The 18405-nt window shown below is 42.7% G+C and overlaps 1 protein-coding gene across 15 annotated transcripts in view; it reads right to left on the reverse strand.

Moving 5' to 3' along the window:
* PARD3 (par-3 family cell polarity regulator) overlaps positions 1-18405 on the reverse strand; it is a 715988-nt gene that overhangs the window by 186029 nt on the left and 511554 nt on the right. For all 15 annotated transcript variants that reach the window (XM_053922257.2, XM_053922260.2, XM_053922267.2 and 12 more), the window contains one exon: positions 12715-12957. In XM_053922257.2, the coding sequence (XP_053778232.1) occupies positions 12715-12957 (243 nt within the window). The remainder of the gene's footprint in view (positions 1-12714; positions 12958-18405) is intronic.

Raw genomic sequence — 18405 nt, forward strand, 5'->3', positions numbered from 1 at the left:
TAGTCCAAACACCCTTTGGAGGCTCAATGCACAGAACTGTACAATCCCTGGCAGATAGCATTCTAGGCTGTACCTGAAGGGGCTTCTGAACACATCGATGTATATGATGTGATTTTGACCTGTTCACTGCTTGTTGTCACTCATTCCCATGACTTAAGTCTCCTCTGGAATGTTTCACTGAGTGGGTTTTGGATGGAAATGAGAGAGAAGGCTGAGTGTCAAGGTGAGGTCAGCATGGTGCAGAGAAGAGAGGCAGGTAGGATGCAGGGCCCAGTAGCAGATGGGTTCTAAGCAGGTAAGCCTTTTTAAAAATGTGCACAAATCTTCAGGAGAGATGTAGATTCTTGTAGGGCACCAGGATTTAAACTGTGGTTTAAGGCAATTATTTCTGACCCTGAGGAGTTGGAAAGATACCTCTTGACTACCATCTCTCATGTCAGGTGGAACCTTTGAGCTTTGCAAAAAACTACCACAAGCATATCCATGGTATTTTAGACTTGAATTAGATGTGGAAGGTGCTAAAAACAATTAATACTTTTATCAATGATCAGTAACACAGTAGCTACTTTTGTTTTTTTCCAAAAGTTGTCAGGGTTTCTGCTGTCGTTTTTCCCAAGAAAACAACTTTCTTTTTTTAATTTTTTAACTTTTGTTATATTTTATTGATTATACTATTACATTTGTCCTATTTCCCTCCATTCACTCCACTCCATCCTGCCACAGCCTCCATCCCACATTCCCCCACTATAGTTCATGTCCATGGGTCATACATATAAGTTCTTTGGCTTCTACATTTTCTATACTATTCTTACCCTCCCCTTGTCTATTTTCCACCTATCATCTATGCTACTTATTCTCTGTACCTTTCCCCCCCTCTCCCCCTCCCACTCCCCTATTGATAACCCTCCTTGTGATCTCCATTTCTGTGGTTCTGTTCCTGTTCTAGTTGTTTGCCTAGTTTGCTTTTATTTTTGTTTTAGGCGTGGTTGTTAATAACTGTGAGTTTGCTATCATTTTTACTGTTCCTATTTTTGATCTTCTTTTTCTTAGATAAATCCCTCTAACATTTCACATAATAGGGGCTTGGTGATAATAAATTCCTTTAACTTGACCTTATCTGAGAAGCACTTTATCTGCCCTTCCATTCTAAATGAAAGCTTTGCTGGATACAGTAATCTTGGATGTAGGTCCTTGCCTTTCATGACTTGGAATACTTCTTGCCAGCCCCTTCTTGCTTCCAAGCTCTCTTTTGAGAAATCAGCTGACAGTCTTATGGGAACTCCTTTGTAGGTAACTGTCTCCTTTTCTCTTGCTGCTTGTAAGATTCTCTCCTTATCTTTAATCTTGGATAATGTAATTATGATGTGCTTTGGTGTGTTTCTCCTTGGGTCCAGCTTCTTTCGGACTCTCTGAGCTTCCTGGACTTCCCGGAAGTCTATTTCCTTTGCCAGATTAGGGAAGTTCTCCTCCATTATTTGTTCAAATAAAATTTCAATTTTTTGCTCTTCCTCTTCTCCTTCTGGCACCCCTATAATTCGGATGTTGGAACGTTTAAAGATGTCCTGGAGGTTCCTAAGCCTCTCCTCATTTTTTTGAATTCTCGTTTCTTCATTCTTTTCTGGTTGGATGTTTCTTTCTTCCTTCTGGTCCACAGTGTTGATTTGAGTTCCAGTTTCCTTCCCATCACTATTGATTCCCTGCACATTTTCCTTTGTTTCTCTTAGCATAGCCTTCATTTTTTCATCTAATTTGTGAGCAAATTCAACCAATTCTGTGAGCATCCTGATTACCAGTGTTTTGAACTGTGCATCTGATAGGTTGGCTATCTCTTCGTTGCTTAGTTGTATTTTTCCAGGAGCTTTGAACTGTTCTTTCATTTGGGCCTTTTTTTTTTTTTTGGTCTTGGGGCGCCTGTTACGTAAAGGGGCGGAGTCTTAGGTGTTCACCAGTGCGGGTAATGCTAGTCACTGTGCTGTGACGCTGTATGTGGGGAAGGGGTCTGATAGGGAGCAATGGCACTTGCTCCACTCTCTGCCGGTTTGCAGTCACTTTCCCTTCTACCCACATGTTGGGGGCTAGGATAAGCCTGAAACAGGCTGATACAATCAGACCTGAAGGTTGCGCCTGAATAACAGGATGCTGCGGTCAGGAGCCATAGAACTCCCCCCTAGACATGCAGGTGGCACACCAATCAGTGCCTTGATCACGCGCCCACCATGCACTCCCCGGCCAATCGCAGGCTAGAGCACGCTTTGAAGCCACCTATCCACTGCATTTCCTCTACTGCCCTCCTCTATATAACTCCCTCCATTTTGAAATAAATTTGCAGCTTGATCAGAATCCTTTGTCTTGCTGTCGTTCTTTCGCGCCTCCTGTCCCATCCCTTTTCATCCGTTGCAGGTATATCCGCGGACCCCGTTGACTACCTCGCAGGCCGAGGCAACTGGCGCCCAACGTGGGGCCCCGCTGATCGCCTGTGCGGACCGCTGTCCCCTTCGATCACAGCGTTTCGCCCGGCTCACCGCGACTACTCGACCGCGCGCCAGCATTCCCTGACGACCCCCGTTCCCCGACAGCGGCATTTCAAAGGTAAGACCCAACCATGGGACAGGCATGCTCACAACACGATTTGTTCGTTGCTCAATTAAAAGAGTCTCTCAAGGTGTGCAAGATAAGAGTTCGTAAAAAAGATTTGAATTCCTTTTTCACTTTCGTTTTTAAAATCTGCCCATGGTTTCCTCAGGAGGGTAGCATTGACTCCCGCGTCTGGCACCGTGTAGGCGACTGCCTAAGTGACTATTAGAAGGTTTTTGGCCCCGAAACTGTCCCTATAACTGCCTTTAACTATTATAACCTCATAACAGACATCCTTAAAAACCACAATAATTCCCCTGACATACAGCGCCTTTGCAAAGAAGGGCAAGAAATTCTCCGTAGTCACTCCCCGGCCCCCTCAAAAGCCCCCTCAGTTCACGGCCTCCCCGACGCTCATGCTGACTCGCTTTCGCGACCCCCCTCATGAGCGCCTTCAAATTGCCCTTCTGTCTCCATCCAAATAGATACAGACCCTCAGGCCCCTTCTCTGCACCCTCCCCTTCAGGAGTTCTACTCCTCTGCTCCACCCCCCGTTTCTCAGGACTCCGGCGACCAGTTAGATCCCTCTGAACAGGCAGAATTAGAGGACGAGGCCGCTCGCTACAATAATCCTGACTGGCCACCACTCGTGGCGGCAGTCCTTCCGCCATTCAAACCGCCTCCTTATAGTACCTCTCACGCACCCGCCGCTGCCATTTTGCCTTCAGCGCATGGCGCGTCCGCCATTTCACCCGCGGCGGGCAAGGCACCCATTACCTTGCCCCTGGCGGCCACCGCCGCATTCACTCCGCTTCCAAAGCCTTTCCTTCAAGAGACCCTCACTTTCATCCGAGATATTAAAACCATTGCCAAAGAATTCTCCGCTTTTACGATCAGTCCCCCTCCCCACGAGACTTTAGCATTCCCTGTTACTAGATCCCAGACTCGCCCAGATAGGACCGAGAACGTAGATAGTTCAGCTGCGGCTGCAGCTGCCCCCCTTCCTGACAGTGACAACCCCGAGGACTCTGACAGCTCCCCTTCTGATATAGACGAAGCAGAGCCCAGTACAAGAGACACTGCGGCCCCCCAAACTTATTTCCACACATATAAGAAACTTAGTCTTAAAACATTAGAAAAGGTCAAATCTGCTGTAACACACTACGGGCCCACAGCCCCCTTTTCCCTCGCCCTAATTGAAAATCTTAGTGAGCGCTGGCTCACGCCCAATGATTGGTTCTTTCTAGCGAAGGCGGCGCTAAGTGGAGGTGACTTTATTCTTTGGAAAAGCGAATATGAAGACACCGCTAAACAGTTTGTTCAGCGTAATATGCGAAAATCCTCCTCTAAAAATTGGACCATACTTAAATTTCTTGGTTCCGCCCCCTATCAAAGCAATGAGAAACAAGCTCAATTTCCCCCCGGACTTCTAACCCAGATCCAGTCCGTGGGTCTTAAAGCATGGAGGCGCCTTCCACAAAAGGGCACCGCAACCACTTCTCTTGCAAAAATAAGACAGGGCCCAGATGAGCCATACAGTGATTTCATAAGTCGTTTACAAGAATTAGCTGAGAGGCTCTTTGGCGCGGGCGAAAGTGAAAACGCTTTCGTTAAGCACCTAGCTTATGAAAATGCCAACCCCGCTTGCCACAATGCCATCCGCCCCTATCGCCAAGGAGAGCTCTGTGACTATGTTCGCCTCTGCTCCAGCATCGGCTCTGCCCATGCTTTCGGACTTGCCATTGGTGCCGCCTTACAACATTTTATGCCCCCACAGCCGGCGCGCCCCCCTAATCGCCTTTGCTACAACTGTAACCAACCTGGACATTTTTCCCGAGCCTGCCCCCAGAAGAGCCAAAATCAGACTCAAATTCGGATCCAAAACCCAACAGGACCTAGTACTAATAGTCCAGGAGCCCCTGCCACAAAATGCCCTCGCTGTAAGAAGGGTTTTCACTGGTCCTCAGAATGCAGATCTAAGACAGACATCTATGGACAGCCCATTCCCCCGAAGCAGGGAAACTCCAACAGGGCCCAGCCCCAGGGCCCCATTCCGGGTGTGAACTCCGGGGCTACACAGTTCACCCCCCAATCACTCCACCCACGGATCCCTGCCCTCCCAGTAATCAATCACGCCGCCACGTCACAGACCTGTGGAGGGCCACAGCAGGCAGCGCAGGACTGGACCTCTGTGCCGCCACCGACACAGTACTAACTTCAGACAATAGTCCCCTAATAGTCCCCACCGGCGTTTTCGGGCCCCTACCGCCTAACACTTTCTGGCTTATCTTCAGCCGAGTCAGTTCCACCCTACAAGGGATACAAGTCCTCCCTGGCATTCTAGATAATGATTTCGAAGGACAAATCCAAATTATCCTTTCCACCACTTCAGATTTAATTACCATCCCCAAAGAAACTAGGTTAGCCCAAATAATCATCCTCCCCCTTCAACATCTTAATTCCAATTTTCAAAAACCTTTTTGAGGGTCAAGCCCCCCCGGCTCTTCAGATACATATTGGGTACAACAGGTCACCGAGGGCCGTCCCTTACTCGAACTCAGAATTAATGGTAAAGCTTTTTCAGGTATTATTGACACAGGAGCCGATGCCACTGTTATTTCTGAGTTTCAATGGCCTCGAAATTGGCCCCTAACCATAGCTGCCACACATTTGCGTGGCATAGGACAGTCTACCAATCCACAACAAAGCTCTAAAACCCTTAAATGGGAAGACAATGAAGGAAACCAGGGCTTCGTGACCCCGTATGTACTACCTAACTTGCCCGTTAATCTATGGGGGAGAGACATTCTCGCCCAAATGAAAGTAGTCTTGTATAGCCCCAGTAACGTTGCTATAACTCAAATGCTAAACCAAGGATTCTTACCCGGCCAAGGGCTAGGGAAAAACCATCAAGGCATCACTCAACCCATTTCTATTAATCCAAAGTTTAATAAGACAGGCCTAGGATATACCCAAAATTTACCCTAGCGGCCATTGACAGTCCTGCACCCCATGCAGATAAAATATTATGGAAATCCACTGACCCTGTATGGGTTGATCAATGGCCCCTTACTCAGGAAAAAACCCTCGCTGCTACTACGTTAGTGCAGGAACAGCTTGCGGCAGGGCACATTGAGCCTTCTAATTCCCCTTGGAATACCCCTATTTTCATCATCAAAAAGAAATCTGGAAAATGGCGTCTTCTGCAAGATCTCAGAGCCGTCAATAAAATTATGGTCCCCATGGGAGCCCTACAGCCTGGTCTCCCTTCACCTGTTGCCATTCCTGCCAATTATTACAAAATTGTCATAGATTTAAAAGACTGCTTTTTTACCATTCCTCTTCACCCTGAAGACAGACCCTACTTCGCCTTCAGCGTTCCTCAAATCAATTTCCAAAGCCCTATGCCTCGTTACCAGTGGAAGGTACTGCCCCAGGGCATGGCCAACAGCCCCACCTTGTGTCAAAAGTTTGTTGCAGCTGCCATCGCCCCAGTCAGAAAGCAATGGCCCCAGGCCTATATCCTCCATTATATGGACGATATCCTTTTAGCCTGCCCCGACGGTGACACCGCTAGGGCCTGTCACGCCCATATGATCACATGCCTTGCTAACCGGGGACTACAGATCGCTCCTGATAAAGTGCAAACATCTGATCCATATTCCTATCTAGGGTTTGAACTATGTCACCAACAAGTACTTACCCCCCGCATATCCCTCAGAACTGATAATTTAAAAACACTCAATGATTTTCAAAAGCTTCTTGGAGACGTTCAGTGGCTCCGGCCATACTTAAAGCTACCCACAGAAGCGCTCCTCCCACTCAATAACATTCTAAAAGGAGACTCAGATCCCTTATCTCCACGTGCCTTAACCCCCGAAGCAGAACATTCCTTAACCATTATCAACAAAGCCATACAACGGCAAAGCGCTCAACAGATTTCCTATAACCTACCTCTAGTATTCATATTATTCCCTACAGCCCATACACCTACTGGAGTTTTCTGGCAGACAAAAACCACAGACCTTACAAAAAATGGCCATCCCCTTCTTTGGGTCCACCTACCAGCCTCTCCCTCACGAGTATTACTCACTTATCCCTCTCTTCTTGCCACTCTAATTATTAAGGGGCGATCCACCAGCCGCCAACTATTTGGTAAAGACCCTGATTCAATAATTACTCCCTATTCACATGACCAAACAAACTGGCTTCTACAAACTTCTGATGAGTGGGCTATAGCATTATCCTCCTTTACAGGGAATCTTGATAATCACTACCCTAGTGATCCCCTCGTTCAATTTGCTAAAACTCATCAGTTCATCTTTTCTAAACTCACCAAAGCAGCTCCAATTCCTAAAGCCACCCTCGTCTTTACCGACGGATCTTCAAACGGCACAGCTGCCTATATCATTAATAAACAAACTTTTACAGTAAAATCTCCTTACTCCTCTGCTCAGCTCGTAGAACTGTTTGCCATACTTGAAGTTTTTACTTCACTTGCCAACCAACCGTTCAACCTCTATACTGACAGCGCCTATATAGCTCAGTCAGTCCCTCTATTAGAAACAGTTCCCTTCATCAAACCCTCCACAAATGCCACCCCTTTATTCACCAAACTACAAAACCTTATCTTACAAAGACAACACCCTTTTTATATCGGACATCTTCGTGCTCACCTTGACCTTCCTGGGCCCCTAACAGAAGGCAACGCCCTAGCTGACGTTGCCACATAGACCATCTGCCCTATTCTTACAGACCCAGTTACTGAGGCCACACAAGCCCATACCTTGCACCATTTAAATGCCCATACCCTTCGCCTTCTTTATAAAATCACTAGAGACCAAGCTAGGGACATCGTTAAAGCTTGTCCTCATTGTATAACCTCAGCCCCTGTGCCTCATTTAGGCGTTAATCCCCGTGGCCTTATACTCAATGCTATATGGCAAATGGATATTACCCACTTTGCCGCTTTTGGGAAGCAAAAATTTATTCATGTTACAGTTGATACTTTTAGTGGATTCATAGCTGCCACACCCCAAACAGGAGAAGCGTCAAAAAATGTAATCTCTCATATGATCCACTGCTTTTCCGCCTTGGGCAAGCCCCACACCATTAAAACAGATAATGGCCCTGGCTATACAGGAAAAAATTTCCAAGCCTTTTGCCAACAACTTCAAATTAAGCATATTACTGGAATCCCTTATAATCCTCAAGGACAAGGTATAGTAGAGCGGGCCCACCAAACCTTAAAGAATGCCATCAATCGCCTAACACACTCTCCTCTCGGGTTTTCAAAACAACAGCCTCGAAATCTTCTAAATCATGCCCTCTTCCAGCTTAATTTTCTTACACTAGATATACAGGGTCGTTTGGCAGCCGATCGCCACTGGCACCCACAAACCACATCACAACAAGCCACTGTCATGTGGCGCGACCCCCTCACTCACGCCTGGAAGGGCCCAGACCCCGTCCTCATATGGGGGAGAGGATCAGCCTGCATTTATGATCAAAAAGAAGATGGCCCACGATGGCTCCCTGAAAGACTAATAAAACACATCAATCATCGCCCCGCCCCACCAGTTGAACCTAATCAAATCCCAGGGAATAATAATACGCCCTGAGGAGATTTTCTCTTCTTTCTATTTCAGGTAAAACATGTTCTCCCAATGGCTCTTCTTCCTGTTACTACAAGCACTCTTACACCTAAGAACATATGGAGGGCTTCAAGCGCCGCCAGGTAACATTCACGACGCCCTCTTTGGGCCACCGTGTGACTGTCAAGGAGGTGACCTCGGGTCTCCACCTTCTACTTACTCGTTGTCCATAGACTGCGTGTCAAAGACGGCGTACCTAAAATATACCATAAGCCAGGCGGGGCTCGGTACCAGCCGCCAAAGATGGGTATGCGTACCAAAGCCTAGGGGCTATGATGCCCCACCTATACTCCCTTCCCTTAATAATAGTCTACCAGGCACCTGCCCTACTGAATGCTCAACTATTCATGATAACGTGCATTCAGCCTGCTATTACAAGGTTTACACTTGCTCAAAAGGCGGTCAGACCTATTTCACCGCGAGAATCCAAAAGAACGGCTCCACCTTTCAGTGCCCTTAAGACTCCTTATGGATACCTTCCCGACAAATGCCCGGGTGAGATCGGGAAACCCGCCTGTTGGAAACTAGACTCCCCCTTAGGTTCAGATGGAGGCGGGCCCCAAGATAAGAGGCGCACCGAACGAGTCCGCATTCAAATTAAAAAACTGTTAGATCATGGACCAGACCCAGTATTCCAGGCGTCTGACCTCGCTACTATTGATGAACAGACACTTGAAATACTCACTACTACCCATCAGGCCATAAATCACTCCAATCCTATCCTTGCTAATCACTGTTGGCTTTGCATGAAGCAAAGTTTTTCAACTCCCCTAGCTATCCCTTCCAATATTTCCTCTTTCAATAATAGTAATACCTATTGCACTCTCAACGTGCCCTTTAGAGTTCAGCCTATGCTTTTTTACTCTTCCCCCTGCATCTATAAGAGACCACAAAATAATTCTTTTGATATTTCTGTTGGTTTCGCTAGTTTTACCAATTGTAGCCACACGCTTAATTATAGCACATCCCTCTGCCCTGGTCCAGGACGAGCATTCATTTGTGGTAATAATTTAGCTTTCACTGCCTTACCTGCCAACTGGACAGGGCTATGCGTCCTAGCTGCCTTATTACCTGACATAGACATCATCCCAGGAGATGAGCCTGTCCCCATTCCTGCTTTTGACCACTTCGCAGGACGACACAAGAGAGCCTTAGCTATTATTCCCCTGCTTGTTGGTCTAGGAGTCTCTGGAGCGGTAGCTACCGGAACTGCAGGATTAGGAGTTGCAGTTCACTCCTATACAAAACTTTCCAAACAACTTGTCGATGATGTCCAAGCCTTATCAAGTACTATTACTGACATTCAAGACCAGTTAGATTCCCTAGCAGAAGTAGTCCTACAGAATAGACGAGGTCTAGACTTACTTACAGCAGAGCAGGGAGGCATTTGTTTAGCTTTACAGGAACGATGCTGCTTTTATGCCAACAAGTCAGGCATCGTCCGGGACAAGATCAAGATCCTTCAAGAAGATCTGGAAAGACGACGAAAAGCTCTGACTGAGAGCCCTTTCCTTACAGCCTTCAACAGACTACTCCCCTTTCTTCTCCCTCTCCTCGGGCCTTTAATAGCTATCATTCTCTTCCTGACCTTTGCTCCCTGGGTTCTCAGGCGCACCACAAACCTCATCCGAGACCAACTTAACTCCCTTCTTGGCAAACCTATCCAGATACATTATCACCAGCTAGAAATGAATGAACCTGGCACTGACTCGCAGCGTCTTCTCCGAGAATGTCCTCGCGCATAAGCTCCTTTTTACACCCCCACCTCCTACGAGAACAGTATAACTCTTGGCATTATACTTTGCATATAAATTGTAATGGATACCGCTAGGTGCAGAGCAAAGCATCGCAAGGAGAAGCTACCCCGAAGGTGGCCCTGCCATGTCTCCTGAGAGGCAAGTCGGCTTGCATAGAGGTCAGCACCCCAACCCTCTCCTCCGAAAAGGGTGCTTCAGAGCTCGGGACGAGCTCAGGAGGAGCCAGACCACTGCCTCCCCTAGCCGGTTAATGTCCACTCCTCACCTTAAAAATGAAAATAAGGGAGGAGATGTTGGGAGCTAGGATAAGCCTAAAACAGGCTGATACAATCAGACCTGAAGGTTGCGCCTGAATAACAGGATGCTGCGGTCAGGAGCCATAGAACTCCCCCCTAGACATGCAGGTGGCACACCAATCAGTGCCTTGATCACACGCCCGCCATGCACTCCCCGGCCAATCGCAGGCTAGAGCACGCTTTGAAGCCACCTATCCACTGCACTTCCTCTACTGCCCTCCTCTATATAACTCCCTCCATTTTGAAATAAATTTGCAGCTTGATCAGAATCCTTTGTCTTGCTGTCGTTCTTTCGCGCCTCCTGTCCCATCCCTTTTCATCCGTTGCAGGTATATCGGCGGACCCCGTTGACTGCCTCGCAGGCCGAGGCACCCACAAGCAGATTGGGCCTTTCTGGTGCTGATTCCTGAGTGGGTGGGTGTGTGTTTGTTCTAGGCCCCCATGGGTCTCTCCAACGAACTCTCCCGTGAGGCTGGGAGTTTCTCACGCTGCTGCCTCAACCCCCACAGGTGTTTTCAGTGAGTGGTTTCAGGCTTTATTTCCCAGAGCTGGAACTCTGTTGTGCAGTCTGTCACCTGATCCACCAGCTGCTGCCTCGCTGGCCAGCTGCAGCTTTGCCTACCTCGCTCCACAATCCGTCACTTCGCTGGGTCTACAAGCCGCCTTGTCTTGAGTCCTCTCTGCCAGGCTGCCCATCTCTGCCCCTCCTACCGGTCTGGATGAATGTTTCTTCTTTATCTCCTTGGATGTCAGACTTCCATACAGTTCGATTTTCTGTCAGTTCTTGTTGTTTTTTGTTTTTAAATTGTTGTTTTCCTTCTTTTGGTTGTGCAAGGAGGCACAGTGTGTCTACCTACACCTCCATATTGGCCGGCAGTCCCCAGTCTATCCCAAGAAAACAACTTTCTCTGGACATTCATGGCCTTCAAATGCTATTTGACCTTTACAAAGAGCAAAAGCCCAGTAAGAAGTTTTTTAATGTCACTAATAATAACCTTACTCTTTGAATGCTGAGACATCTGTGTTCGTTAACAAGTACTCTAAACCTTCTAGGTGATCACACAAAAGGAGTTTGAATAAACCATAAGACTCCTATGTTAATGTACATTAAGCACTCATTACAGTCAACATCAAAGAGATTTTCACAAAACAATAAAGAAAACCTAAAACTCAACAAAAGCTAAAAAAAAAAAGGAAACAATAACAAATATCTGATCAGAGTTTTAAGATCTGCATCTCCTTCTGCTAGTCTTTAAAATACTTCCTCCTGGGTTTGAGTGAGTCACCTGTTGCCTTTGCAAACCTCTATTAAAAGTAGCTGGCAGTAAACAACAAAAACAGGCTGCTTGCAAAATGTAGCAGCTAAACAACACCTAGGTACTCTAGAAGATATAATTCCAGGACATCTTGGGCCTTGCAAGGGTACTGTAGACCAGTTTTGCCAGCATCAGACATGGAAACTTATTAGAAATGAAATTCTCAGGCTCCACTCCAGACCTACTGCATCAAAATCTGGGGGAGGGTTAATCAACCTGTCATTAAAGAAGCCCTTCAGGTGATTCTACTGCATGCTGAAGCTCTAGAACTGCTAGATCTAAGTGAAACCGGTTCAAAGCCCAGCTTCCTTACAGAGCAATGATGACAAAAACCATTATACCACGTGATGGGACCAGCACACTATGTATGACAATAACATGTTTATGCATACAAGCAAATGTTTCAAATAAAAGGTAATGAGTAAATTTTTTTGTGAACTAAACTTTATATGATGTTTGAATATATAAATGAGAGTGCTTAAATATATAAATGAAGTGGTGGAAAAAGATCTGTGTTTGAATTGTTTCAGTTAAAATTTGAAATCAATATGTAGCCATTAACATACAGTTCACATTGCACTATTTCGTGCTACACTGATACATAGTCAGACCTGTGTCTGTGGCTGTTAAAAATCAAGTTGAAAACTGGCTATACTATACATCTCATTCACTGATTCTTTCATCATATAAAATCATGTCACAGATAAAAGCCCTTCTAAATAAATCACAATCAGAACAAATCATGTCAGTCCTCATCTATTTAAATACCACAACAAGAGCCTCTCCTAATAAAAGGAAATCCAGCTTAAGTAGAAGAGCCATAATTTCACGTTTGCTTTCTATTTTGGTTATAAGCTAAAGGTTAGTTCTCTGGTCTAAAGCCACTTTCAGAGCAAGATGAAATACGGTGGAATCATTAGAAAAGCTATCAAATCATCTGCTGTTCCTTCCATTAAGCTTCGATTTGTATAAACCCAATATTTTAGATACAACGGCTTTTTAAAGGTCATTAATAAAAATCAGTCCTGTTTTAAGGACTGAAGAACAATATAATCCCACATCAAAAACTATATCAAGTTGATTTGGAAGCAATATTCTGATTGCTCCTGGAGCCTACCTGTCTACAGGTGAAGGTTTGGAATTCCACGACTTCTTTACTTGGGCATACAAAGCGTCCATCATATGTCCTTCTCTTGGGCTCTGGGGTCTGGCATTGAGAGGCATGGAACCCTCATAAGAAGAAACTCCCCCATACGTCAACTCATCATCACAGCCAAATGTCCGATGAAAATCTTGAATTTCAGCATAGTCACGTTCTCTAGCTTGTCGCTCTCTAAACTCTCGAGTTTTCGCTTGAATCCTGTAAAATTAGAACAAAGTTGAAAAAAGAGAAGCTATGTCTTCTCTGAGAACTGCATTTAGAAACATTCATCAAAATATATTGTAAAACACATTTTATTTCATTTAACCATAAGAAACTGATGGTATAAATGGATGTTATATCCATTTTAGACTATCAAGGTAATGTCACAGATGCTCAAAAATAATCATTTCAGATAACATTTGTTTATGTCAATATTATATAGTCATAATTTGGGTCTTAATTTAAATTGCCACTTATTCAATAGATTTAAAAATTCACAAGGCATTTAATTGGGTTTTCCTTGTGAACTTTTTTAAGACAAGAAGTAATTTTTTAAAAAGTTACACCCACTTACACACATACTATATATGTATACATTTGTGCATGGGTAGGTAATGTATGTTACTCATTACAAATATACCATATGCATTCGACATACTGTGAGGCTTAAATATGAATCCACATTGTAATTCTTTATTAACCAGCAGAAGAACATATCAGTTTAAAGACATCAGCTTTGATTTTATGTGATGTACAAGGAACTGGCAAATCGTGAGATTAAGGATAAGAAGGCACATATACAATCAAGTTATGAAATAAAACTCGCCTGTGTTACAACAAAAAACTGACCTTCACTTAAGATGTATTTAAATATTTGCTAAGATTTTATTAAGCTACTTGGTACAAAGTTCTCTGCAACTAATAATATATTGATATAATTTATTCTAAGTCAATCTTATCTAAAAATAGAATTTTGTTGATTTTAGATAATGTTTGATGCAAAAATATTTCTGATGTTTGATGGGGAAAATACTTACAAATGTAAATGTTAATTTAAAAGTGAAGTCTTATTTAAAAAAGAAATATTTTAGACTGAGTTAAATATTTTACTGCAAATTTATTTACTTCTTCCATATGTAAAATAGACCATTGTTTGCATAAATTACACTAAATATATATTCAAAAGAATACAGAAAAGATATAAAATGAGATAAAGCAAGTACAAAAAAGAAAATTACAGGCTGATATCCCTCACGAATATGTTAGTGGTATGAAAATCAGTAACAAAATATTAACGAATAGGATTTAGCAATGTATAAGAAGAATTATACATCATGACCACGTGATATTTATGCAGGAATGCAAAGCTGGGTCAGCATTCAAGGGTCAGTCAATGTCATCTACCGTATCAACAGGCTAAGGAAACATCACCTGCTCTATCAACTGATGCAGAAAAACATCTGATAAAATTCAACATTCATTATAACAGAAACTCTTTAAAAAACTAGTAATAGAGAAGAACTAACTGCCTAAACTTGATAATGAGCATTTACAAAAAAACTTATCGGTAACATCGTACATATTGAAGAAAGATGGAATGTTTTCCATTAAGATTAGCAAAAAGACAAGGGTGTGTGTTCCTACCACTTTAATTCAAAGTAGCACTAGACATTCCAGACAATAAGCTAGAAAAGGAAATAAATGGCATACAGATTAGAAAGGAAGAAATAAAACCATTCTTATTTTAAGATGATATGATTATCTCCACAGAAAACCCCAAAGAATCTACAAATATCTCCTAGAACTAAAAAGCAAGTTCAACACGGTAACAGGACACAACATCAATACACAAAAATCCACTCAATTTCTATAAGCTGGCAGTGAATATGGAAGCTGAAATGAAAATTCACTGCGTTTATAATCACTAATAATGAAATACGTAGATATGTAATATACACAAAGGCTGGTTTGTAGATGTATATAAAAATATACAGATGTAAATCTAACAAAACTTGTACATGACTTGCATACTGGAAACGACACAATGCTGATGAAGGAAATCAAAGACCTGAAGGGAAGAGAGACATACTGCGATCACGGATGAAATACTCAACATAGTAATGAAGTCGATTCTCCCCAAGCTCATACACAGGTTTAATGTAATTCCTATAAAAACCTCAGGAAGATTCTTGTAAATATAGACAAGATCATTTTAAAATTTATATGAAAAGCAAAAAATAGGGTAGCTAAACAATTGTGAAACAGAACTGTGAAAATAAAGTGGGAGGAAGCACACTCCTGATTGCAAGACTTGTAATACAGCTATAGAAATTAACCAACACTGTGGAAGGACAGAGACATAGGTCAATGAAACAGAATAAAGAACCCAGAAATAGCCAACAAATATGACCAACTGATTTCTCATAATTGTGCAAGAACAATGCAATGGAATAAAACAGCTTTTTCAATAAACAGTGCTGGAGCAATTAGATGTCTACAGGAAAACAGACAAACAAACAAAAAACCCCCAACAAACCCACATACCTAAATTATACAGAAATTAACTCAAAATAGATCAAGATGTAAATGTAAAATGTAAACCTATAAAACTTTGGAAGAAATCATAAAAGATCTAGTGCTTAGTGAAGAATTCTTAGAAATGATACTAAAAGCGTAATCCACAAAATAAAAAGCAGATAAATAGAACATCATAAAAATTAAAGGCACTTCCTCCGTGAAAGATGTTATTAAGAGAAAGAAAAGACAAGTATAGAACTGGAGAAAAATGTAAATCACACGTTTGACAAAAGACTTATGTCCAGTATATACAAGGGGACCCCCCCCCAAAAAAAACAGAATTCTCTTTTGGAGGGCAGGCCACTTGTAATACAGGCCTCTTCTGCTGGATGAGTGTTCTAGGAACCCATCTGTATCAGTGTACCAGCTGGTGGCGTTGTGAGAGGCTGCATTTGGCTTCAGTGAATTTTTATGAAGACTCAATGCATTTGCCTATTTCATGATGGGTGATTTAGGAGCACACCTGCCCACACCGCACTGTGTTCAGCAGCTTTTGACCAAAAATAGCATGACCTCCATGCCCCAACCTCCCTATTCACATCTTGCCCTGAGAGACTTTTTTTTGTTTCCCTGGATAAAAAAAGTCCTCAAAGGGAAAGTTTCTGCTGATGTGGAAGAGGTGAAACAAAAAAAGCAGAAGCACAAAAAGGCATCAAAATCGATGAGTTCAACACTGTTTTGAGCAGCAGAAAAAACATCTCAATAGGTGTATTGCCTCAAATGGAGGCTACTTTGAAGGTGACTGAAGTTTAAACATGTAAGAACAAATACACAATTTTTTATAAATAAATTCCTTTTTTGGGGGGGTTCCCTGCTTGTATAATATACACTCAAAACTGAGCAATGGGAAAACAATCTAATTAGAAGGGCTAAAAGATATACAGCAGTATTTCTCTCAAAAAAAATATTCAGGCAACAAATAAGCACATGAAGAGATGTTCTATGTCACCAGCCATATGGGAAATGCAAATTAAGACCACAGTAAGCTATTAGATCAGCTTCAATAAAAAAGGATAAGATCAAATGCTGACAAGAATGCAGGGAAGCAGATCTTTCACACACTGCTGTTGGGATGCAAAATGGCACAGCCGCCCTAGAAAACAGTCTGGCAGTTTCTTACAGACTAGACACACAATTATCGTACCACTCAGCAATTGCACTCCTGGGCATTTATCCCAAAGAAAAGAAAACTAAAGTTCACAAAGAAACCTGTACACAATTGTTCATACTTTACTTCTAATATTCAAATATTGGAAATAACCAAAATGTTCTACAAAAGGTGAATGGTTAACAAACCCATCCATATCATAGAATACAGCAATACAAATAAACAGACTACTGATAGATGAAGCAACCTGAATCAATCTCAGGGTCATTATACTATGTGAAAAAAACCAGTCAATCTCAGGTTGCATACTGTGTGATGCTGTTTATGTAACAGTCTCAAAATAAAAGCATAGGCGGGGCGAGAAGATAGGTGGTTGCTGGGGGTTAGCCACGAGGGGGCATGGGGGTGGGGGTGGCTACGCAGAGCAGCTCAAGGGAGGACTTGTGATGGGACAGTTCTGTTCCTTGATTGCGGTGGTGGGTATACGAATTTACACATGTGATCAGATGACACACGGTGCCTATGTCAACTTCCTGGTTATGACACGTTGTGAGTGTTGGGGAAGCTGAATGAAGGGTACACGCAACCTCTCTGCCATCTCTGCAACTTCCTATAAACCTAAATAATTATAAAATAAAAAGTTTGTGTGTATTTTTTAAATGGCAGAAAATTGTCACATAGGATTGCAGGCAAAATTTGCATTTTTCTTTCTTGGTTTCTTTTATCAGTATCATGCCAGTCTTGTTTTTCAAATTTTGGACCAACTAGGTAAAATTTCTGTAATTTCTCACCTATAAAACACAAGTACCTAAATTCATTTAGCTCAGAGTATTTCCACAGGGGTCCAGTGACATTTGAGAAAGGGCAATTTGTTGTTGTGCTGGTTCCAGCCACCTACCATCAAGCAGTGTCCCCTAGCCCTGAGGGCAACCAACAGTGGGTCACATATTTCCAAAACCTCCTTAGAGGGACCTTATTTCCTGAGTTGAGAACCAATGACTTTCTTAATCCATAAGAGAATGTTGGAAAGTTAGAAATTTTTATCAGGAGAGCCCTAGATTCTAATAAATATCAGTCCCACAGATGTAGTATCTGTAACAGAAATAGCAACTGAAATTCTAATGTTAAGTTTAGCTAAATTTATAGTTTTTTTAATTTATAGTCTACTTAGTTAGGAGCAACGATGACAGTCAAGGATGTTATTATAAATGCTGATTACCATAAATACTATATGTCCATCATAAAAAGTTCATATGAGAGATAACTTTATTCTTTGCAGTGTACTGTCTTTTTGATTCTGTACTCAGCCAGAAAAACTAGACAGAAAGGGAAATGACTTCTCCCGTCAACCCTATATTTGGTTATATCAGATAATCACCTAATATTATAGGTATCCAGGGTAATCAGGCGTTCCTAAGTCATGAAGTTTGGGAACCTGAAGAAACACGGAGGACTACAACAGAAATAAAGGCAAAAGCTCTGAATCTGGAGAACTCCCTGAAATCAAAGGGAGGGACTTAGATTGGTTTATAAATGAGTGAACTCTACGAAGCTTGCAACTTGCTTTGTTAAAAGTGAAGACAATCCGGCTAACGTACGATGGAAAGTGCAGTCCTGCTAACAAAGAAAGACATCCGAGAGAGAAAATATGAATAATGTCTTCTCAAGGAAAACAGGAACCTTAATATCTCCCTAAACTTTTTAAACATCAGTATCATTATACTATTGATGGGTTCTGGATTTGAATGTTCTTTTGTTCCAAATCACTCAGAAACAAATGTTCACTGTGGTCAATTTCTACCACATCAGTTGCTCAGAAGAAATGCTCAGCGGCATGAGGTACTATTCATAAAGCCTAGTTCTCAACTGCTCTCTTTTACCCAAATTGGCACATTATTAGTAATTGCCACTAATTACTGATTCCAATAAACATTACAGTCACATCTATAGTAACTTCTAAAAAGCACTGATTTTTTCTA

The sequence above is a fragment of the Desmodus rotundus genome, chromosome 4 (assembly GCF_022682495.2).
Source record: "Desmodus rotundus isolate HL8 chromosome 4, HLdesRot8A.1, whole genome shotgun sequence".
Classification (NCBI taxonomy): Eukaryota; Metazoa; Chordata; class Mammalia; order Chiroptera; family Phyllostomidae; genus Desmodus; species Desmodus rotundus.